The sequence below is a fragment of the Mus caroli genome, unplaced genomic scaffold (genome assembly GCF_978045245.1).
Source record: "Mus caroli unplaced genomic scaffold, Mus_caroli_1 scaffold_8, whole genome shotgun sequence".
NCBI lineage: Eukaryota > Metazoa > Chordata > Mammalia > Rodentia > Muridae > Mus > Mus caroli.
Genome location: NW_028227263.1, coordinates 5,005,246 through 5,030,857, shown reverse-complemented (window position 1 = coordinate 5,030,857; position 25,612 = coordinate 5,005,246). Strand labels below are relative to the sequence as shown.

General features: G+C 41.6%; 1 protein-coding gene across 1 annotated transcript; it reads right to left on the bottom strand.

Moving 5' to 3' along the window:
* Nucleotides 1-3,071: 3,071 nt before the first annotated feature.
* LOC110299087 (olfactory receptor 13A1-like) lies at nucleotides 3,072-3,995 on the bottom strand. The gene has a single exon (XM_085842504.1). It carries the CDS (start codon nucleotides 3,993-3,995, stop codon nucleotides 3,072-3,074), a length of 924 nt encoding a protein of 307 aa, XP_085698630.1.
* Nucleotides 3,996-25,612: the final 21,617 nt, after the last annotated feature.

Genomic DNA, 25,612 nt, shown 5'->3' with positions numbered 1-25,612 from the left:
GGGCACAGATCTAAACAGAGAATTAACAACAGAGGAATCTTGAATAGCTGTGTGTTCAATGTCCTTAGTCATCAGGGAAATGCAAATCAAAACGACCCTGAGATTCCACCTCACACCACTCAGAATGGCTAAGATCAAAAACTCAGGTGACATCACATGCTGACAAGGATGTGGAGAAAAAGAAACACTCCTCCATTGCTGGTGGGATTGCAAGATGGTACAACCACTCTGGAAATCAATCTGGCAGTTTTTTTTTTCTTCAGAAAAAATGGGATTAGATCTACCTCAGAACCCAGCTTTACCACTCCTGAGCAAACACCCAAAAATATCCCACCCACCATACCACAAGGACACGGGCTCCAGTATATTCATAGCAGCTTTATTCATAATAGCCAGAAACAGAACAATTTATTTGCCCCTCAAACAAAGAATGGATACAGAAAATGTGGTTCGTTTATACAATGGAATACCACTCAGCTATTAAAATCAATTTGCAGGTAAATGGATGAAATTAGAAAATATCATCCTGAGTGAGGTAACCCAGACATAAAAGGACATGCATGGTACATACTCATTTATAAGTGGTTATTAGTCATTAAGTATAGGATACACACACTAAAATCCACAGACCTAAACAAGCTAAATAAAAATATTGATCCAAGCAAGGATGCTTAAATCTCATTCAGAAGGGGAATAAAATAGTCATTGGAGACAGATGAAGAGAGGGAACTGGGTGGCATGGGAATGGGGAAAAGGGAATCAGAATCAGGTGTGGGGAGAGACTAGGAGAGAAGGTCAGGAGAGTGAATGGGAATCTTCACCTGGCAGGGATGGGGGGGGCATCTCTAGGACATGCCAGAGACCTGGGATGGGCAAGATTCCCAGGAGTCTATGGGAATGACTCTAGCTAAGACTCCTAGCAGTGGGGATATGCAACCTGAAGTTGCCACATCCTGTAGCCAGGCAGAACCCCCAGTGGAGGGATAATGACATCAACCCCATAAAATCTTTGACCCCAAATTTCTCCTGCCTACAAGAAGTGCAGGGTTAAAGATGGAGCAGGAACTGAGGGAATGGCCAACTAATGACCGGCCCAACTTGAGAGCCATCCCACGGGCAAGAACCAATTCCTGACACTACTAATGATACTCTGTTATGCTTGCAGACAAGATCTTAGTATAACTGTCCTCTAAGAGGCTACTGCCAGCAGCTCAAGGAAAGAGATGCAGGGACCCATAGCCAAACATTGGACAGAGCTCCAGGAGTCTTGTGGAAGAATAGGGAGAAAGATTGAGGGACCCAGATAGGATAGGAACCCCATAGGAAGATCAGCAGAGTCAACTGGCCTGGACATTTGGTGACTCCCCAAGATTGAACCACCAGCCAAAAAGCATACATGGGCTATCTCCTATCTCCCCACCACACACACATGTAACATATGTGCAGTTCAGTCTTCACTAGGGGGTGTGCCAACAACTGGAGCAAGGGCCATCCGTAAATCTGTTACCTGCCTTTGAATACTGTTTCTCTAACTAGGCTGCCCTGTCTGGTGTCAGTGGGAAAGGAGACACCTAGTCCTGCAGTATTCTGGAGCTTTCAGTTCGTTAATTTGCTAGTAGGAGATCTCTCCAACTTTATTTACCTATGTAGTGCTGTGTATGCTCCTCTTAGCATTGCTTTTGTTGTGTCCCATAATTTTGGTATATTGTGGATTCATTTTCATTGATTCCCAGGAAGTCTTTGATTTATTTCCTTATTTTTGCCTTGACTCTGCAGTCATTGAGCAGACAGGGAATGGAGGAACTTAAGCTAGTTTCTCCTTCCACCTGGTCCCATTCTTGCCTGTCCACAGTGCACGTCATGGTACTAACCACACTGGAGATGGGTTACAGCTGCTCAGTGGATCCTCTTCAGAAAACACTTACAGATACTCATAGAGGGTCTCTCATCAATATTTTTGGAGATTAGTCTAGTCAAAATAACTGAATATATTAATCATCACAGCCATGATTCATTGACCCAGTCTTGTTTTTCCTGTTATTTCCCCCATCCTGTTTACCTCATCTCTTAATCATGTATGTATGTATGCATGTATGTATGTATGTGTGTTGTTGTTATTGTTGTTGTTTTGTGTCTGTTGCCATTTCTTCTGCATTAGTTGCATGACTCTCTACCACATATAGACAAACACTGCAGTGGGTTTAATGCTCAAAATGCTCACATCAACATGAACCCATCTGAAAAACTATTTCTAAGCTCCTTTTGCAGTGAAACAGAGCTCGTATCAGGTGAACATTACAGACAACATGCAGTGTTGAATAATAATAACCCGTGAAGAATGGTCATGTCACACAAAATTCACCCAGCAGGAGAAATGCTGAAGTACAAGTTAGTTATGACTTAGCAAATCTTTGCAATGGCATCAGATCTAAGAAGAGGCCACCATGCCAGTGTCTAAATCCAACCTGACATCTTTGTGTCTTGAGATCAGAGACATTTCCATAGAGATCCTAGGCCCCCACACCCAGCCCTAACTCAGTTTGTTTATTAGAGTTTCCTTCCTTCAACTATTAAATGATCCAAGCACCAGTGTAAACTGTGAGATAAGAATAAGAAAGATGAAAACAGCCAAATCAGGCCAGCGAATGCTCAGAGCAGATGTGTGTATGGCCGGGGTGGGAGCAGAGGGAGTCATGTTTCTTTATCTCTATAAGCATTCACTTGCAGCCAGTGCCACAGAGGATCAGAGAATTTTAAATAGGTCATTAAAAGGACTATACTCAATATTTAACTACATTTGGTTCAGTCATAGAAACATCTTAACATATAAGAGCATTGAACTTATAAGCACACACGTCTATGTATGAAGTAGAAATGGCTAAAGCTTACTAAAACATTTTGGAGACAGCATGATTTTCTGTATACAGACTTTGGACAGCTGTCCCAGGCTATAACTTAGCCTGTGCCCTCCGGAGTCAGATGTTACAGAAAGGAAGGTTTCAGTGATCCCTTGAGCTCCTTGCCGGCTCTTCTCCAAGAGTTCTTAGAGCTCTTCTCCAAGCTCAAAGTGATCAATGGGGAAATAAAAGTTTTTTAAAGGATGTTTTGAATTCCTTGTTTCTCAAAGTATAGATAAGGGGATTCAGAGATGGGGTCACAGTGGTGTACGGAATAGCAATGACCTTGTCCAGGAGCCCAGCAGTTCCTAGGGCTGGACGGACATAAGTATATAGAGCAGTAGAGTAATAAAGGGTGACCACAACCAGATGGGCAGAGCAGGTGGAGAAGGCACGCTTCTTGCCCTCAGCTGAGCGGATGCGCAGGATGCTGGAAATGATGAAGACATAGGATGTCATAGTCAACAAGAAGTTCAGGCCTGTCAGGAACATGTCTGCAATGACAGTCATGACATTGTTGATAAAAGTGGGACTACAGGACAGTATCAACACAGAAGGGATCTCACAGAAGAAGTGTGCAATGAGATTAGAACCACAGAAAGACAGTGGCAACACCAGACAAGTGAGCACCAAGGAATTGAGAGCTCCAGTGAACCACACAAAGGTTGCAAGGGCCACACAGACCCTGCCACTCATGAGGGTACCATAGTGCAGTGGCCGACAGATTGCAAGGTAGCGGTCATAGGCCATGGCAGAGAAAAGCAGAAGCTCAGAGCCCAGGACCCAGGAGAAGACAAACATCTGTATGAGGCACCCCCCATAAGATATGCTGTTCTCTGCCACCAGGCTCTGCAGGACTTTGGGCAAGACAGTCACAGTGCAGATCATATCCATCAGGGCAAGGTTGACTAGGAAGAAGTACATGGGAGTGTGGAGGTTGGGACTGCTGTGGATGGTCGCGATGATCAGGCCATTGCCAGCTATGGCTGCCACAAACAAGGCAAAGAGGAGGCAGAAGAGAACATCCTGGATCCAGGGGTCATCAACGAAGTTTTGCAGGATGAACATGGTTATAGCTGACTGGTTCCCAGGAGCCATGGGAAGCACCTCTAGTCTCAGGACAGGAATTGCTCAAAAAAGCCTTTTAAATTTCAGGAACCATCAACTCTGTGTAATGAGGAACCTGTTCTGCTAAGAAAAAAAAATGTTTAATTTTATTCTCATTCATGTCTCTCAGGGTAATGAAAATAGCAGGTCAAAGACATACACTACACAGACTCGGTCTGTGAACATGGGTGGACCCTGACAGAAGGATTCTGAGCAAATTGCTTCAAACATGCTGCAGTTCATCCATCAAGGAAGGAGAGATTGCCATACTTGCATGAGCCAACCAGGACATAGTTACTGGAGAGTGCTGTGTGCTGTAGGGAAGACACGAGTAATTATGAAAAGGCTGAGGAAGGATGAAGGGGCAATGAGAAGGGTTTACACTGATGTTGGATGCTTGTCCCAGAGTCTGGGGGAATAACAGAGAGAATATTAATAGAATGCCTCTCTGGAAACAGAACCAAGTGTGGTCTTTATGATAACATAGCTTCTCATCCTGATGACAGCAATGAACCCAGAATTTCCTATCTTGGAACTCTATTCCACTAGCACATGAAGTTAGAGGATAACATTCAACAATCATACTCAATATGTGGAGAAGGTGTAGGTATGCTATGAGTCCTAGGGTGCCTCTCAACCCCTTGAGCTATAGGAACTCAGATAGTCCCAAACCTAGCTCCTGCAAGATTTCCCAGAAAGCTACCTAAACAAATCAAGTAATCCCTGTAGGACTTCACATTGCCTGATACTGTCCATTATGTATCTGAAATGCACAGGCCTCAAATGCTAAGAAAGTAGCCTTCTGTCGATAGGAGAGAAAGCTGTGGGCACCAAGATTGAGGTCAGGGATTATGTGTGTACTGGGCTCTTGTCATTTCCCACTACCAGACTCTTGTCAGTTAGGGTGTAGAGAAGGGTAAGTTCCTGAGTGTTAAGAGTCAGATTGTAAGGGCAGGCTGACAGTGATAGGTGACAGAACTTTTAATTATGGCCTGTCACATGGAGAGCAGGGTATGATCAGGCCTCTCTCATCCAGCTATCAAATCTAGCATAAAATGACAATCAGGTTTCAGAGTAAAGCATTTCCAAAGTAAAATGTTCTAAACCTGAAAACAGTGCAGGACATTCGTTTACTGGAGCTCCCAACACACTGTGACCCAGATGTGCTCTAGAAAGGTTTGCAGGGAGTGGTGTGTGGAGGACTATGCTGTGCTGTCTCTATTCTCACCTTTCTCCCAGAAAACCAAGCTCAATGTAATGATGGCATAGCCTGGAATGGCAGTCCTGGGAAACTTCTGAGGTCAAACTTAATTATTTGTTCCCAAAGGACCTCAGACCAGACTGCACACAGTAGCCCTTCCACTTGACAAAGAGTTCTACTAGTCACTGAAAAGTGGATAGGGTAAGCACATGGTGTCCCTGAACACCAATAACAACATACCCCATTGCCTAATTTAGCAGAAAAAAATATAGGAAGTGGAGATAAACAGAAGCACACTAAAGAAAAAAGAAAAAAAAAAAGAACTTGTCTCAAATTCTGCCTTGAAAATCCTGACTCTAAACAGTATTTGTTGGTGATCTAAAATGCAGATTGATCTGAAGTCTCATATTTTCTCTGGCCACTGAAGTCCACCCAAGTTCATACATCCCTCTTCTTATGTGTCTAAGAGTCCAGCAGCAATTGAGTATGACTCTGAGCTCAGTCACATATCTGAGAGATGAATTGCCATATCAAACAACACGAGAGTATGCTCCCTGCCCCCACACTTACCTCTAACAGTTGCCCACAGTGGCCTTGCAGAGGGGTCAAGAGCAACTTGCTGTCTGTGCAGTCTAGACAGCCTGGTGAGATAAGAAGAGAGTGAACTCCAGGGCTATTCTACATCCTGGAGAAAGTGATGCGACTTCAGCAGGTTATCACCATTGGGATGAAGGTGAAATGTTCATGGTAACAGATGCCCCAGAGAGGTAAAGGAGCTGGGTGCAGGAATTCTTGCTAGGCTTTACCAAACCCAAACAAACCACTTAGCAGCTCTTACTTCCTGTTAGAGGAATTGAACCTTACTTTCTCTAGCTAGTACATCTCTACCATGTCTTTGTGTAGTTGTGAGCAAGCCACGTGAAATCTATCTAAGAAGAGAGTATCTCCACTTTCTAAAGTCTGGAAATGTTACATGAGTGTGAAGCCTACTTGTATGCTCATAGGCATGTGGCTGGGTGTTCAGCAAAGTATGTGGAAATCTGAGATGAGGGAAGAGAGGGAGGGAGGGAGGGAGGGAGGAAGGGAGAGAGAGAGAGAGAGAGAGAGAGAGAGAGAGAGAGAGAGAGAGAGAGTTTAAATGAACTATTACCCATTACTTTAGCCCTTACCTCACTTCTCTGAGATAATTCTTGGACCTATTGATTTTCCTCTCTGGCTATCAGAAACATCTACAGAAACACATGCATGCTCTTCTGACACTGGAGATGTTGTGGGTCGTAAAACACCCAGACTCTATAAACTGATCTTCTGATTGAACGGCTGAAAGAAAAGAAGAGACATAGCCAACGTAAGCAGCAATACACACTGAGGGTTTTTGAAACTAAGGATCTTTTCCATTGGAGTCCCCAGGACTTTGACATAGGGTTGGCAACTCCTGCCTGGAGATGCATCTGAACACTACAAAGGAGGGGCAGCTAGGTCATGTCCTCACCACACCATTTGGGCTTCAGGGATGCCTTGGTCCTGAGGAGTGCAGAGGTGTCTGTTTGCTTCAGGTAACCCTGGCTTAAGTCTAGATAGCTTTGGCTGTATGATGCAACCCAAGGCAGCCTTGGCCCCATGGGAGGCCTGCCTCAGGCCTTTGGCCAAAGTGGCCTTGCAACTATTTGTGGAGTGGAAAGTGAAGGTGAAGAGGAGCCTGGTCCCAAGGGCAGATGGGGAGGGCACTGCTCCTGCTTGCTGTGGCAGGAAACTCAGATGCTTTCCCAGCTGGAGCTCACTTCTCACTCAAGTCAGTGTGCGTGGGAAAGGGACCCCCTACTCATTGTATCCTGACCTTGGCAGACAGGTTGAGTCACACTGTGAACTGGAGCAGGCAGGAATCCAAGATCCCAGGCTGTTCTGTTGCATGTCTTAGCATGTCAGTGCTCTGGGCTGTTGCACACTCATCCGACTGTTGCTAAGAAAGCTTTGCTCCTCAAAAAAGGTGTCTGCCACATTCTCCAGTCTCACTCTTCCTTCCCAAGACAAAGGTTTGGCAATGTTAAATGTCTTCAGTTTCATCAGATACAGAAACAGAATATATTTGGAAATGGCATCCTTGGTTTATTTTATTTTCTTTAACTTTTAACTTATAAAATTTAAAGATCAGAAGCAGTGTAAGCACTTGTATTTGAACTTTTAAGATATATACACACTAATATTTATAATACAGAGAGACAGATAGTCTCTCTCTCTCTCTCTCTCTCTCTCTCTCTCTCTCTCTCTCTCTCTCTCTCTCTCTCACACACACACACACACACACACACACAGCTTTTAGGACAGCCATTTTTCCTTTCCCTTTATTTGGTATTCCTACTGTTGGGCGTTGTCAATGCATCATCATAGCCTAAAATTTTTGTTGTCAGGAACAACATTTTGAACGAATTCTAGACTTATAGAGAAGTTGAAAAAATAAAGGGTTCTCCCCACTTCATCCAGCTTCTGCCCAGCCAAGTAACAGCCACACAGACACCTATAAATGCCCTCTATCTGGAAACCCCCACCCCCGAGCCACACTAGGCTGGGACTGAGATAGGTAATTCTCACTCGAATTCCTATCCCCCATTGCAGACTCTCCATTCTCAACCCCAGCCCTATAGCAGCCTGGTGTGGTCTGTCCTACCATTACACATCCAATCCTGGGGAACTCTAACAAACCTTATAGTAGACCAACCAGTTCTTCCTGTAGGCCCTCAGCTTCCTCCCTTTCCAATTAGTTAATCCTCATTGCTTCCTGACAAATCCTAGTACCCAGAAATGATTTCAACCTGGACCCTCAGTGGCCATGCCTGCTAAGAACTCTGGTATGTGAGTCACACTATCCTTCCTGATCTCCTTTGATCTCTCCCTTCTCGACTACACCCAGTTAGAACCTGCTTATAAGCCTCATGTCTACCCCTTCAACTACATTCACTAGAGACTCTAAGTCTTGGTTCAGACCCAGGTTCACCTTATATTTTCATCCCTGTCCAGATAATTCTTTGCTTTACAGTAATTAACTTTCAGGATCCCCTCTTTCTACCATCCCTACAGCTGCCTATTGACATCAATCTTGTGTGTGAACAGGATCCCCTGATCTCTGAAGCCCCACTCAGCCTTTTCTCCTAGTCCACCTGTGTATTCTCTCTCCCTCTCCCCCTCCCCTTCCCCTCCCCCTCCCCCTCTTCCTCTCCCTCTCCTTCTCCCTCTCTCTCTCTCTTTCTCCTATCCTCTTACTGCAGAAACACTCAATCACTACACTTTCCTAATATTCAGAGTACACAAAAACCATGGAATGGAAGACTCATCCAACAAAGACAAGAATAGTTACCAAGAACTGGAATCAACTCAGTCATTTCATCCAGATTACTTAGACATCAGCACAAAAGCAAAACACAAATACTAACATCAAGACAACATGCCTCTACCAGCACCAAGTAACTCAACTAAAATGGGCCCTAAGACCAGTACTGAAAAACAGCAATTATAAGTATATTCAAGGATCTTAAATAAAATATGAATAAAATCCTTAATGAAATATGAAAACACAAACAATAGAATGAACAAAATGATGATTCATGAAAGAAGAATTTAACAACAAAACAACAACAACAAAAACAGAGTTATGAAAGGAAACCTAAACTAAGATAAAAATGAAATTAAAAGGTTTAGGAAGTGAAGCAACCAACCAAGCAACCAAGCAACCAAATAAACAAACAAAAACCCTCAGAATTAAGCCTCATCAAATGACCACAAGGCTTGGAAGGGAAATTATCAAATGCTGAAGATAAAATACAAAAATGAATAACCCAGTCAAAAATGCTAATATTAAAGAAATTCAAGACAAAACATCCAGGAATTCTGGGACACTATGAAAAGACTAAGCCTTTGAATACTAGGGACAGAGGAAGGAAAAGAAATTCAGGGGCAAAATCACAAAAGTATTTTCTTTTTTTCTTTTCTTTTTTTCTTTTTTATGAGATATTTTCTTTATTTACATTTAAAATGTTACCTCTTTCCTAGTTTCCCCTCTGAAAATCCCATATCCCCTCCCATCTCCCCCTGCTCCCCACCCACCCACTCCCATTCCTGGTCCTGGCATTCCCCTATACTGGGGCATAGAACCTTCACAGGACCTAGGACCTCTCCTCCCATTGATGACCGACTAGGCTATCCTCTGCTACATATACAGTTAGAGCCACAAGTTCACCATGTGTTTTCTTTGATTGTTGGTATAGTTCCAAGGAGTTCTGGAGGTACTGGTTAGTTCATATTGATGTTCCTCTTATGTGGCTTCAGACCCCTTCAGCTCCCTGGGTACTTTCTCTAGCTCCTCCATTGGGGACCTTGTGCACTGTCCAATGGATGATTGTGAGCATCCGCTTCTGTATTTGCCAGGCACTGACAGAGACCCTCAGGATACAGCTATATCAGGCTCCAGTCAGCAGGCTCTTGTTGGCATTTGCCATACTGTTTGGGTTTGGTGGTTGTTTATGGAAAGGATCCCCAATTGGGGTAGTCTCTGCTCCGAACTGTGTCTCTATAAATCCTTCCATGGGTATTTTGTTTCTCCTTCTAAGAAAGATTCTGAGCTTCTGGGCTAATATCCACTTATCAGTGAGTGCATATCATGTATGTTCTTTTGTGATTGGGTTACCTCTCTCAAGATGATATCCTCCAGATCCATCCATTTGCCTAAGAATTTCATAAATTCATTGTTTTTAATAGGTGAGTAGTACTCCATTGTGTAAATGTACCTCATTTTCTGTATCCATTTCTCTGTTGAGGGACATCTTGGTCCTTTCCAGCTTCTAGCTATTATAAATAAGGCTGCTATGAACATAGTGGAGCATGTGTCCTTATTACATGTTGGAGCATCTTCTGGGTATATGCACAGGAGTGGTATCTTCCAGTAGAACTAAGTCCATTTTTCTGAGGAGCCGCCAAAATGATTTCCAGAGTGGTTGTACAAGCTTGCAGTCCCACCAGCAATGGAGGAGTGTTCCTCTTTCTCCAAATCCTCACCAGCATCTGCTGTCACCTGAGTTTTTGATCTTAGCCATTCTGACTGGTGTGAAGTGGAATCTCAGGGTTGTTTTGACTTGCATTTCCTTGATGATTAAGGACTTTGATCAAAATTCCAATTAAATTCTTCACAGAGTTAGAAAGGGCAATTTGCAAATTCATCTGGAATAACAAAAATCCTAGGATAGCAAAAACTATTCTCAACAATAAAAGAACCTCTGGTGGAATCACCATCCCTGACCTCAAGCTGTACTACAGAGAATTTGTGATAAACACTGCATAGTACTGATACAGTGACAGATAGGTAGATCAATGGGACAGAATTGAAGACTCAGAAATGAACCCACACACCTATGGTCACTTGATCTTTGACGAAGGAGCTAAAACTATCCAGTGGAGAGAAGATAGCATCTTCAACAAATGGTGCTGGGTCAACTGGCAGTTAACATGTAGAAGAATGCAAATTGATCCATTCTTATCTCCTTGTACAAAGCTCAAGTCTAAGTGGATCAAAGAACTCCACATAAAACCAAAGACACTGAAACGTATAGAGGAGAAAGTGGGGAAGAGCCTCAAAGATATGGGCACAGGGGAAAGATTTCTGAGCAGAACACCAATGGCTTGTGCTGTAAGATCAAGCATTGACAAATAGAACCTCATAAAATTGCAAAGCTTCTGTAAGGCAAAAGACACTGTCAATAAGACAAAAAGGCCACCAACAGATTGGGAAAGGATCTTTACCTATCCTAAATCTGATAGGTGGCTAATATCCAATATATACAAAGAACTCAAGAAGTTGGACTCCAGAAAACTAAACAACCCTATTAAAAAATGAGGTACAGAGCTAAACAAAGAATTCTCAACTGAGGAATACTGAATGGCTGAGAAAAGTATTTTCAACAAAAGCATAACCTAAAGAAGGAGTTGCCTACCATAGTACAACAAAACACCAAATAGACAGGAACAGAAAATAATCTCCTGAAGAGGATGGCAACCCTACAGGAAGACCAACAGAGTCCAGTAACCTGGACCCCTGGGAGCCACCAGAGACTGAGCTACCAACCAAACAGCATACATGGCTGGTCCAAGGTCTCCCTGCACATATGTAGCAGAAGACTTATCTGGCCTTAGTGGGAGAATATGTTCCTAATCTTGTGGAGACTTGATGCACTAGGAGAGTGAACCCTCTCAGTGGTGAAGGAGTAGGAAGATCAGGTGAGGATCCCTGTGAAGGAGAACCCAAAGGGAGGTGAAGCATTTGGGATGTAAATAAACAAATGTGTAAAGTAAAAACAAAAATGTTGCAAGGCAAAAAAGGCAAGGACATATAAAGGCAGACCTATCAGAATTACACCTGACTTCTCAACAGAGACTCTAAAAACAGAAGAGCCAGGCAGGTGTCTTGCAGACCCTAAGAGACAACAGAGGTCAGCCCTGGGTCCTGTTCCTTTGCAGATTTTAATATTCTTCTTTGGTTCTGTATGTTTAGTGTTTGATTGTTATGTGTCATCTTTGTCTGTGTAATTCTTTTAAACAGGATCAAAAGTTTTGTTGGTTGGTGTCCAGACTCCTCCATTGAGGGTGCTGTCTGGCTACTGTGGATGATATCTTTAGGTTCCATAACCACACTTTTGGGATTTTCAACTAAGATCACTGATATTGACTCCTGGGTAATTCCCCCATCCCGGGTCTCTGGGACTTACTACAGAAATTCTCCCACCCTTCCCACCCCCTCATCCCCAGCAGCTACCTATTTCTAATCATTTTCCTAGCCTTCAGTGCCTCTCGGCTGCTGCTCCCCATAACTGATCCTGCCTCCCCCTACTCCTCCCTCCCTACACAGATTTCCCCTTCCATTTGCCTCCCATGACTATCTTGTTTCCCCTTCTAAGTAGGATTCAAACATCCTCAACTAGGACTTCCTTTTTGTTTAACTTCTTTGTGTCTATGGGGCGTACCATGGGCACTCTGTACTTTTTGGCTAATATCCACTTATAGGTGAGTAAATATGATGCTCATCCTTTTGGGTCTGGGTTACCTCAGGTGTCCTTGTGGTATTATGGAGCATCTTTTGTCTATATGCCCAGGAGGGTATAGCTGGGTATTTAGATAGAACTATTCCCATTTTTTTGAGAAACTGTCAAATTGTTTTCCAGAGTGGTTGTATATGTTTACAATCCCACCAGCAATGGAGGAGTGTTCTTGTAATACATCCTTGCCAGCATTTCCTGTCCCTTCAGTTTTTGATCTCAGTCATTCTGATGAGTGTAAGATGGAATTTCAGAGTTGTTTTGATTTGCATTTCCTTAATTACTAAAGATGTTAAATGCTATTTTCAGTGTGTCTAGACCACTCGATATTCCTCTGTTAAGAATTCCCTGTTTAATGAATTTATGAAATTCTTAGGCAAATGGATGGATCTGGAGGATATCATTCTGAGTGAGGTAACCCAATCACAAAAGAACTCACATGATATGCACACACTGATAAGTGGATATTAGCCCAGAAACTTAGAATACTCAAGATACAATTTGCAAAACACATGAAACTCAAGAAGAAGGAAGACCAACGTGTGGATACCTCATTCCTCTGTAGAATAGGAAACAAAATACCCACGTAAGGAGTTACAGAGACAAAGTTTGGAGCTGATATGAAAGGATGGACCATCCAGAGACTGCCCCATCCATCCCATAATCAGTCACAAAACCCAGACACTATTGCATATGCCAGCAAGATTTTGCTGACAGGACCCTGATATAGCTGCCTCATGTAAGGCTGGGCCAGTACCTGGCAAATACAGAAGTGGATGCTCACAGTCAGCTATTGGATGGAACACAGGGCCCCTAAAGAAGGAGCTAGAGAAAATACCCAAGGAGTTGAAGGAATCTGCAACCCTATAGGAGGAACAACAATATGAACCTACCAGTAGCCCCAGAGCTCATGTCTCTAGCTGCATATGTAGCAGAAGATGGCTTAGTTGGCTATCATTGGGAAGAGAGACCCCTTGGTATTGCAAATTTTATATACCCAGTAAAGGGGAATGCCAGGGCCAAGAAGTGGGAGTGGGTAGGTTGGGAAGCAGGGCAGAGGGAGGGTATAGGGGACTTTTGGAATAGCATTTGAAATGTAAATGAAGAAAATATCTAATAAATAATTGTTTAAAATATTCTCTGTTTAGCTCTATGCCCCATTCTTAAATTGGGTTACTTGGGTTGTTGGTGTCTAGCTTCTTGAATATAACATTTTTCATATATTCTAGATAGTAGTCCTCTCTTGGATGCAGGATTGATGAAGATCTTTTCCCAATTTTTAGGGTGTTGTATTATCCTATTGACAGTGTCCTCTGACTTAGAAAAGATTTTCAGTTTCATGAGGTCCCATTTATTAATTGTTGATCTTAGAAAGTGAGACATTGGTGTTTTGTTCAGGGAGTTGCCTCCTGTACCGATGAGTTCAAGGCTATTCTCCACTTTCTATTCTATGAAATTTAGTGTATCTGGTTTCATGTTGAGGTCTTTGATCCACTTGGACTTGAGTTTTGTGCAGGGTGATAAGTATGGATCTATTTGAATTCTGCTACATGCAGACATCTTGTTAGACCAGCACCATTTCTTGAAGATATTTTCTTTTGTTTGGTTTTGGCTACTTTGTCAAAAACCAAGTATCCATAGATGTGTGGGCTTATTTCTGGGTCTTCAATTCTATTCCATTGATCAAACTTTCTGTTTTCTATACAAATAGCATGAAGTTTTTATTACTATTCCTCTGTAGTACATCTTGAGGTCAAGGATGATGTTTTCTTCAGAAGTTCTTTTATTGTTCGGGATTGCTCTAGCTATCCTAGATTTTTCGTTTTTGCATATGAAGTTGAGAATTGCTCTCTCAAGTTCTGTAAAGAATTGTGGAGGCGGTGCCATCTTCGGCTCCAGACAATCGGCCACCTTCCTAGTCAGAACACAGGTGTCCGCCGGACCTGAGAGGCTTCTGCCACAGGTTCAGAGGGAGCCAGCTTGGTCCTGGGACTCCGCGAAGGGTAGTCTGCACAGGTGAGAGTGTGGAATACAGAGGCCAGCAGTCTCTGGGACAGGCGAGAGCCACAGAGCCTCTGAGGCGGTGCCATTTTCGGCTCCAGACAACCGGCCACCTTCCTGGTCAAAGCACAGGTGTCCGCCCGGCCGAGAGGCTTCTGCCTCAGGTTCTACGGGAGCCACCTTGGTTCTGGGACTCCACAGAAAGTAGTCTACACAGGTGAGAGTGTGGACTATTGAAACAACAGCTTCTGTGACAGGCCAAAGCAACACAGCTTCTGGGAAAGATCCTATTTTGGGCCTTCATCTTCGGCCAGGAGGAGGTCAAATTACCAGATAACTGTGCACCTTCCCTGAAAGAGGAGACCTTGCCTGCAGAGACTGCTCTGACCTCTGAAACTCAGAGAAGTGAGCTAGTGTCCCAGGTCTGCTCATAGAGGGTAACAAAATCACCAGAGGAACAATCTCTAAACAGAGACAACTATAACAACTAACTCCAGAGATTACCAGATGGGGAAAGGTAAATGTAAGAATCTTACTAACAGAAACCATGACCACTCACTATCATCAGAACGCAGCACTCCCACCCCACCTAGTACTGGGCACCCCAACACAAACCCGAAAATCTAGACCCAGATTTAAAAGCATATCTCATGATGATGGTAGAGGACATCAAGAAGGACTTTAATAACTCACTTAAAGAAATACAGGAGAACACTGCTAAAGAGTTACAAGTCCTTAAAGAAAAACAGGAAAACACAACCAAACAGGTAGAAGTCCTTAAAGAAAAACAGGAAAACACATCCAAACAGGTGAAGGAAACGAACAAAACCATACTAGACCTAAAAAGGGAAGTAGACACAATAAAGAAAACCCAAAGTAAGGCAACGCTGGAGATAGAAACACTAGGAAAGAAATCTGGAACCATAGATGCGAGCATCAGCAACAGAATACAAGAGATGGAAGAGAGAATCTCAGGTGCAGAAGATTCCATAGAGAACATCTGCACAACAATCAAAAAAAATAAAAGATGAAAAAAGATCCTAACTCAAAACATCCAGGAAATCCAGGACACAATGAGAAGACCAAACCTACGGATAATAGGAGTGGATGAGAATGAAGATTTTCAACTCCAAGGACCAGCAAACATCTTCAACAAAATTATGGAAGAAAACTTCCCAAGTCTAAAGAAAGAGATGCCCATGAACATACAAGAAGCCTACAGAACTCCAAATAGACTGGACCAGAAAAGAAATTCCTCCCGACACATAATAATCAGAACAACAAATGCACTAAATAAAGATAGAAGTAAGGGAAAGCAGTAAGGGAAAAAGGTCAAGTAATATATAAAGGCAAGCCTATCAGAATTACACCAGATTTTTCACCAGAGACTATGAAAGCCAAAAGAGCCTGGACAGATGTTATACAGACACTAAGAGAACACAAATTCCAGCCCAGGCAACTGTACCCAGCCAAACTCTCAATTACCATAGATGGAGAAATCAAAGTATTCCACAACAAAACCAAATTCACCCATTATCTCTCCACGAATCCAGCCCTTCAAAGGATAATAACAGAAAAGTCCAATACAAGGACGGGAACCATGCCCTAGAAAAAACAAGAAGGTAATCCCTCAACAAACCTAAAAGAAGACAGCCACAAGAACAGAATGCCAACTTTAACAACAAAAAAATAACAGGAAGCAACAATTACTTTTCCTTAACATCTCTTAATATCAATGGACTCAACTCCCCAATAAAAAGACAGAGACTAACAAACTGGCTACACAAACAAGACCCAACATTTTGCTGCTTACAGGAAACTCATCTCAGAGAAAAAGATAGAAACTACCTCAGAATGAAAGGCTGGAAAACAATTTTCCAAGCAAATGGTATGAAGAAACAAGCTGGAGTAGCCATTTTAATATCTAACAAAATCGACTTCCAACGCAAAATAATCAAAAAAGACAAGGAGGGGCACTTCATACTCATCAAAGGTAAAATCCTCCAAGAGGAACTCTCAATTCTGAATATATATGCTCCAAATACAAGGGCAGCCACATTCATTAAAGAAACTTTAGTAAAGCTCAAAGCAAACATTGCACCTCACACAATAATAGTGGGAGACTTCAACACACCACTTTCACCAATGGACAGATCATGGAAACAGAAACTAAACAGGGACACAGTGAAACTAACAGAAGTGATGAAACAAATGGACTTAACAGATATCTACAGGACATTTTATCCTAAAACAAAAGGATATACCTTCTTCTCAGCACCCCATGGTACCTTCTCCAAAATTGACCACATAATTGGTCACAAAACAAGCCTCAACATATACAAAAATATTGAAATTGTCCCATGCATCCTATCAGATGACCATGGACTAAGGCTGATCTTCAATAACAAAATAACTAAGAGAAAGCCAACATTCACGTGGAAACTGAACAACACTCTTCTGATTGATAACTTGGTCAAGGAAGGAATAAAGAAAGAAATTAAAGACTTTTTGGAGTTTAATGAAAATGAAGCCACAACATACCCAAACTTATGGGACGCAATGAAAGCATTCCTAAGAGGAAAACTCATAGCTCTGAGTGCCTCCAAAAGGAAACTAGAGAGCTCACACATTAGCAGCTTGACAACACATCTAAAAGCTCTAGAACAAAAGGAAGCAAATTCACCCAAGAGGAGTAGAAGGCAGGAAATAATCAAACTCAGGGGTGAAATCAACCAAGTGGAAACAAGAAGAACTATTCAAAGAATCAACCAATCAAGGAGCTGGTTCTTTGAGAAAATCAACTAGATGGATAAACCCTTAGCCAGACTCACTAGAGGGCGCAGAGAAAGCATCCTACTTAACAAAATCAGAAATGAAAAAGGAAACATAACAACAGATCCTGAAGACATCCAAAACACCATCAGATCCTATTACAAAAGGCTATACTCAACAAAACTGGAAAACCTGGATGAAATGGACAAGTTTCTAGACAGATACCAGGTACCAAAGCTAAATTAAGATCAGGTTAATGATCTAAACTGTCCTATATCCCATAAAGAAATAGAAGCAGTCATTAATAGTCTCCCAACCAAGAAAAGCCCAGGACCAGATGGGTTTAGTTCAGAGTTCTATCAGACCTACAAAGAAGACCTAATTCCAGTTCTTCACAAACTATTCCACAAAATAGAAACGGAAGGTACTCTACCCAACTCATTCTATGAAGCCACAATTACTCTGATACCTAAACCACAGAAAGATCCAACAAAGATAGAGAACTTCAGACCAATTTCCCTTATGAATATCGATGCAAAAATCCTCAATAAAGTTCTTGCTAACCGAATCCAAGAACACATCAAAACATTCATCCATCCTGACCAAGTAGGTTTCATCCCAACATTCACGTGGAAACTGAACAACACTCTTCTCAATGATACCTTGGTCAAGGAAGGAATAAAGAAAGAAATTAAGGACTTTTTAGAGTTCAATGAAAATGAAGCCACAACATACCCAAACTTATGGGACGCAAAGAAAGCATTTCTAAGAGGAAAACTCATAGCTCTGAGTGCCTCAAAAAAGAAACTAGAGAGAGCACACATTAGCAGCTTGACAACACACCTAAAAGCACTAGAACAAAAGGAAGCAAATTCACCCAAGAGGAGTAGAAGGCAGGAAATAATCAAACTCAGGGGTGAAATCAACCAAGTGGAAACAAGAAGAACTATTCAAAGAATCAACCAATCAAGGAGCTGGTTCTTTGAGAATATCAACAAGATAGATAAACCCTTAGCCAGACTCACTAGAGAGCACAGGGAAAGCATCCTAGTTAACAAAATCAGAAATGAAAAAGGAGACATAACAACAGATCCTGAAGACATCCAAAACACCATCAGATCCTTCTACCAAAGGCTGTACTCAACAAAACTGGAGAACCTGGATGAAATGGAGAAGTTCCTAGACAGATACCAGGTACCAAAGTTGAATCAAGATCAGGTTAAAGATCTAAACAGCCCTATATCCCCCAAAGAAATAGAAGCAGTCATTAATAGTCTCCCAACCAAAAAAAGCCCAGGACCAGATGGGTTTAGTGCAGAGTTCTATAAGACCTTCAAAGAAGATCTAATCCCAGTTCTTCACAAACTATTCCACAAAATAGAAACAGAAGGTACTCTACCCAACTCATTCTATGAAGCAACAATTACTCTGATACCTAAACCACAAAAAGACCCAACAAAGATAGAAAACTTCAGACCAATATCCCTTATGAATATTGATGCAAAAATCCTCAATAAAGTTCTTGCTAACCGAATCCAAGAACACATCAAAACAATCATCCATCCTGACCAAGTAGGTTTCATCCCAGGGATGCAAGGATGGTTCAATATACAGAACTCCATCAACGTAATCCAGTATATAAACAAACTCAAAGACAAAATCCACATGATCATCGTGTTTGATGCTGAGAAAGCATTTGACAAAATCCAACACCCATTCATGATAAAAGGCTTGTAAAGATCAGGAATTCAAGGCCCATACCTAAACATGATCAAAACAATCTACAGCAAACCAGTAGCCAACATCAAAGTAAATGGTGAGAAGCTGGAAGCAATCCCACTAAAATCAGGGACTAGACAAGGCTGTCCATTCTCTCCCTACCTATTCAACATTGTACTTGAAGTCCTAGCCAGAGCAATTCGACAACAAAAGGAGATCAAGGGGATACAAATTGGAAAAGATGAAGTCAAAATATCACTTTTGCAGATGATATGATAGTATATATAAGTGACCCTAAAAATTCCACAAGAGAATTCCTAAGCCTGATAAACAGCTTCGGTGAAGTAGCTGGATATAAAATTAACTCAAACAAGTCAATGGCCTTTCTCTACACAAAGGATAAACAGGCTGAGAAAGAAATTAGGGAAACAACACCCTTCTCAATATTCACAAATAATATAAAATACCTTGGCGTGACTCTAACTAAGGAAGTGAAAGATCTGTATGATAAGAACTTCAAGTCTCTGAAGAAAGAAATTAAAGAAGATCTCAGAAGATGGAAAGATCTCCCATGCTCATGGATTGGCAGGATCAACATTGTAAAAATGGCTATCTTGCCAAAAGCAATCTACAGATTCAATGCAATCCCCATCAAATTTCCAACTCAATTCTTCAACGAATTAGAAAGGGCAATCAGCAGATTCATCTGGAATAACAAAAAACCTATGATAGCAAAAACTCTTCTGAAAGATAAAAGAACCTCTGGTGGAATCACCATGCCGGACCTAAAGCTGTACTACAGAGCAATTGTGATAAAAACTGCATGCTATTGGTATAGTGACAGACAAGTAGACCAATGGAACAAAATTGAAGACCCAGAGAAGAACGCACACACCTATGGTCACTTGATGTTTGACAAGGGAGCTAAAACCATCCAGTGGAAAAAAGACAGCATTTTCAACAAATGGTGCTGGCACAACTGGCGGTTATCATGTAGAAAAATGTGAATTGATCCATTTCTATCTCCTTGTACTAAGGTCAAATCTAAGTGGATTAAGGAACTCCACATAAAACCAGAGACACTGAAACTTATAGAGGATAAAGGAGGGAAAAGCCTCGAAGATATGGGTACAGAAAAAAGTTCCTGAATAGAACAGCAATGGCTTGTGCTGTAAGATCGAGAATCGATAAATGGGACCTCATAAAATTGCAAAGCTTCTGCAAGGCAAAAGATACCGTCAATAAGACAAAAAGGCCACCAACAGATTGGGAAAGGATCTTTACCTATCCCAAATCGGATAGGGGACTAATATGAAATATATATATATAAAGAACTCAAGAAGGTGGACTCCAGAAAATCAAATAACCCCATTAAAAAATGTGGCTCAGAGCTGAACAAAAATTTCTCACCTGAGGAATACCAAATGGCTGAGAAGCACCTGAAAAAATGTTCAACATCCTTAATCATTAGGGAAATGCAAATCAAAACAACCCTGAGATTTCACTTCACTCCAGTCAGAATGGATAAGATCAAAAATTCAGGTGACAGCAGATGCTGGCGAGGATGTGGAGAAAGAGGAACACTCCTCCATTGTTGGTGGGATTGCAAGCTTGTACAACCACTCTGGAAATCAGTCTGGCGGTTCCTCAGAAAATTGGACATAATACTACCAGAGGATCCAGCAATACCTCTCCTGGGCATATATCCAGAAGATGTTCCAACCGGTAAGAAGGACACATGCTCCACTATGTTCATAGCAGCCTTATTTATAATAGCCAGAAGCTGGAAAGAACCCAGATGCCCCTCAAAAGAGGAATGGATATAGAAAATGTGGTACATTTACATAATGGAGTACTACTCAGCTATTAAAAAAATGAATTTATGAAATTCCTAGTGAAATGGATGGACCTGGAGGGCATCATCCTGAGTGAGGTAACCCAACCACAAAGGAACTCGCACAATATGTACTCACTGATAAGTGGATATTAGCCCAGAAACTTAGGATACCCATGATATAAGATACAACTTGCTAAATGCATGAAATTCAAGAAGAACGACGACCAAAGTGTGGACACTTTGTCCCTTCTTAGAAATGGGAACAAAACACCCATGGAAGGAGTTACAGAGTCAAAATTTGGAGCTGTGACGAAAGGATGGACCATCTAGTGATTGCCATATGCAGGGATCCATCCCATAATCAGCTTCCAAACACTGACACCATTGCATACACTAGCAAGATTTTGCTGAAAGGACCCAGATATAGCTGTCTCTTGTGAGACTATGCCGGGGCCTAGCAAACACAGAAGTGGATGATCACAGTCAGCTATTGGATGGATCATATGGCCCCCAATGGAGGAGCTAGAAAATTACCCAAGGAGGTAAAGGGAACTGCAACCCTATAGGTGGAACAATATGAACTAACCAGTACCCCGGAGCTCTTGTCTCTAGCTGCATATGTATCCAAAGATGGCCTAGTCGTCCATCACTGCAAAGAGAGGCCCATTGGACTTGCAAACTTTATATACCCCAGTACAGGGGAACCCCAGTGCCAAAAAGTGGGAGTGGGTGGGTAGGGGATTGGGGGGGGGTGGATATGGGGGACTTTTGGGATAGCATTGAAAATGTAAACGAGGAAAATACCTAATTAAAAAAAAAGAATTGTGTTGGAAATTTTGATGGGAATTGCATTGAATCTATAGATATCCAACTTCTGATATCTTCTTTAATTTCCTTCTTCAGAGACTTGAAGTTCTTGACATACAGGTCTTTCACTTGCTCAGTTAGAGTTACACCAAGATATTTTATATTATTTGTTGCTATTGTAATGGGTGTTGTTTCCCTAACTTCTTTCTTGGCCTGCTTACCTTTTGTAGAAAAGAGAGCCACTGGTCTCTTTAAGTTAATTTTTAGTCAGCCACTTTGCTGAAAGTGTTAGTCAACTGTAGGAGTTCTCTAGTACAATTTTGGATGTCCTTTGTATATATTATCATATCATCTATGAATAGTGATACTTTGACTTCTTTCTTCCAAATTTGTATCACCTTGATCTCCTTTACTTGTCTTATTTCTATAGCTAGAACTTCAAGTACAATATTGAAGGGATACAGAGAGAGTTGACAGGCTTGCCTTGTCCCTGATTTAGTAGAATTGCTTTAAGTTTCTCTCCATCTAATTTGATGGTGGCTATTAACTTGCTTCCTGTTGCTTTTATTGTGCTTAATTATGTGTCTTGTATCCCTGATTTCTCCAAGACTTTTAACATGAAGAGGTGTTGGATTGGGGGGGGGCATTCTGACTGGAGTAATGTGGGAACTAATAGGGGGCAGGAAAAAGAGGGGGGAGGGAGGATAGCCCATATCTGGCCAGAATTCCACCTGTGCTCAGGCAGACGTAGGAGGGCTGCTGGACATTTCCCACTTGGCACCAGGTGGGCATCTAAGCCACTGACCCCACTCGATGGGGGTGGACAAGGAGCAGCCCCCAACCGGGAGCCTTGAGGCAACAACTTGTGCCCTGGGGTTGTGGAAGAGAGGGCAGAGGGAGAGAGGTTCCCACTCAGGGGAGAGTAAGCACAGCAGGCCTTGATGAACAGAGACAATCTATGGTTTTAGAGCTTTATTGTAGAAAGGTAGGGGGAAAGAGAGAAGGTAAAAGAGAGAGAGACTGGACATTTCCAAGAGGAGAGAAAGGGGGAGAGAGAGAAGAAAGACTAGAGTAAGAGGGAGAGAGAGAGGAGAGAGAGTAAGAGAGTGAGAGGAGAGAGTGAGGAGAGCGAGATGGAGCCAGCTGTTATCTTTCTGTTGCTAGGTAACTGGGAGGAGTCTACCCCCGAAGGTCAGAAGCTTGGGACATTGCCTACATGACTAAAAGCCATGCTTCTCCTGTGGGGGCTGTGGGGGCTGTAATTTCGACAGGAGCCTTGAGTACGGGAGATATGAGGGAATGCCTACTGTCCCATGTAGGTGAATTATCATCAGTGGGCCCAAGGGTTCACCTCTCAACTCGACTGGAAATCAGAATGTCTGTGTATAGCTGGATGCCGCGCAGAGTAAAACTTAATCTCAAAAGAATTCTATTTTACATTTCTCTGATGACTACAGATATTGAACATTTAAAATTTGTTTTCATCCATTTGTGTTTCATCTTTTGAAAATTCTGTTTAGTTCCATTCCCCAGGTAAGTTGAGTTGTTTCTTTCCTTGTTTAACTTTTAATTATTTGTATATTCTATATATGAACCCTCTATCATATATACAAATGGTAAAAATATTTTGCCACTCTGTAGGTTACCTCTTAACTCAAATGATGGTGTTCTTTGCTGTACAGAAGCATTGCAGTTACAAGTGAGCATATTAGTCAATTATTGATCTCAGTGCCTATAGTATCATGATTTTGTTCAGAAGGACCTTTCCAGTAGCAATGGGTTAAAGCATATTCCCTATATTGTTCTCTGCCATTTTCAGGGTATTGGGTCTTAGGTTGAGGTCTTGATCCACTCGGAGCTGAATTTTCTAAAGATAAATGAATGATAACTATCTAGTATAATTCTTCTACATGTAATCATCGGTTTCACCATCACCATTAAAGATGCTGTCTTAAGATGTGGTTTTACTCCTTTGTAATAAAGCATGTGCCTATGGGTATGTGGGCATTTGTCTGGGTCCTCAAATTAACCAGTTTATCATCTCACTTGTCATTCTTCTTAGGGATGTCATGCACAAAAGTATTAGTTATTTTTTATGTAATTGGATTTTTATAGACATACTCGATAACAGAATTCTATCAGAATGTAAATGCTTTAATATGACTCAATTATTTTTTTATTCTCTCTACCTCAGCTTAGGGTGAATCATAACCAACACTCCCTGGGGAAGAAAATAATGTCACCCATACATTATCAGTACTATAAAGAGTGTAATCCAAAATTCAGGTGCACTTAAATTAGCTAGACAGACTCAGAAAACACCAAGACCATATGAGGAATTTGCTTCTGTAATTCTTCTGAAGAATAACTTAAAATATAAAACTGTGCATTGGTGTTTCTAGCGATATATATATAATTGAGGGGGGAAATGTGGTTGGAAATTTGCATTTCTCTGATGATTAAGGATATTGAACATTTAAAAGTTGTTATAGCACAATCTGTATGGTTGCAAAGGGTAAATGTGATTTTGCAGTAACTCTAGCTTCAAATGGAGGCAGCATAATGATCAAAATTCAACATTTATTAGTAATTTGGGGATAAAATATGTTGTAAGCTATACTATTGAAGAGATACAGGAAATAAAATGTAACCAAAGAAAATGAAGTGTCAGGAGATGGGTGTAGAACAAAGTTGGGAAGTGCTGAGCACCACTGGATTCAGAAAGTGAAACACACTACAGTGACTAATATGCCATGGATGTGCTCAGTCATGAAGGAAAGTAGCCTTTTATTTTGGGCAGTGTGAGATACAAAGCAAAGAATATTTTCAGATAAGTAACACTGCAAATAATTGCTACAAAGATGTTTATAGATAGGGATAGAGTGTGGACACATAGAGACTCATGAAGAAAACTACAGAAAAGATTAATGGGTAATGTCTCATGAACATCTATGTCCATTTCCATGTAGGTTATTTTGCTGAAGGACTGGGGAGAGACATAGAAAATTTGGACTAGGCTCCAAAGTCCAGTGATTTAAAGGCACACATTCTCTACTCCTTGGGTGATAGAGGAAGAAACTGGAAATGTTGGAAATGGAAAGAAGCCAGAAATTATTAAAGAGCTAAAGAAATTTGGAACATATTATAAAGTTGGGAAAATTATAGCTGCGAACTTTGAGAATTACTTGGATGAGATAAGTAAAAAGAATGTAGAATATCAGCCTTGACTCAATAGGATGGTTTCTCAGAAAACTAGGAATTGATCTACCTCAAGATTCAGCTATATCACACCTGGTCACTTACCCAAAGGACATTCCACCATACCACAAGGACACTTGCTCAGTTATGTTCCTAGAAGCCTTACGCATTATAGCTAGTAACTAGAAACAAGCTAGATGTCTATCAGCCAAAGAATGGATTTAAAAAAAAATGTGTTACGCAATGGACTATTAGCCAGCTGTTGAGAATGATATATGACATCATGAAATTTGCAGGCAAATGGAACTAAAAAAAGATCATCCTGAGGGAAGTAACCCAGACTCAGAAAGACAGACATGAGATGTGGATATTACCTGTAAAGCAAAGGATAATCATGCTATAATCCACAGACCCAGAGAAGCTAAGAAAGAAAGAGGGCTCAAAGGGGTATGCATGAATCTCACTATAAAGGAGAAACAGAATAGACATCATGGGTAGAGAGGGAGGAGTCTGGATAGGAAGGTGAGGATATGAACAAGAGGGATCAGGTGTACGGTATGTGGGAAGAGATAAATGGAATCTGGGGACACCTCTGGGATGAATCAGAAACCTAATGTAATACAAACTCCCAGAAATCTAGCAATGGGGGATGCAGAGCTTGAACAAGCCATCTCATGTAAGCAGGAAATAACTCCAGTAAAGTGATTGGGACACCATCTGAGCCACAAAACTTTAACCTACAATTTTTTCCTGCCTACAATATGTATGGGGGATAAAGATTGCACAGAAACTGGGGGAGTGGCCAACTAATGACTGGTCCAGATTGAGACCCAAGACATGAGAAGGAGCTACACTTGACACTGCCTAAAGGACCTGGACCAGATACTGTACAGCCCAGAGACCTAGGATAGAACCAAACAGGACTGGCAAAAAATGGAAAAAAGAAAGGAAAGGAAAGGAAAGGAAAGGAAAGGAAAGGAAAGGAAAGGAAAGGAAA

What these genes read in the sequence shown, in the direction of transcription:
- LOC110299087 (XM_085842504.1), bottom strand. Translation starts at nt 3,995, where the DNA reads ATGGCTCCTGGGAACCAGTCAGCTATAACCATGTTCATCCTGCAAAAC.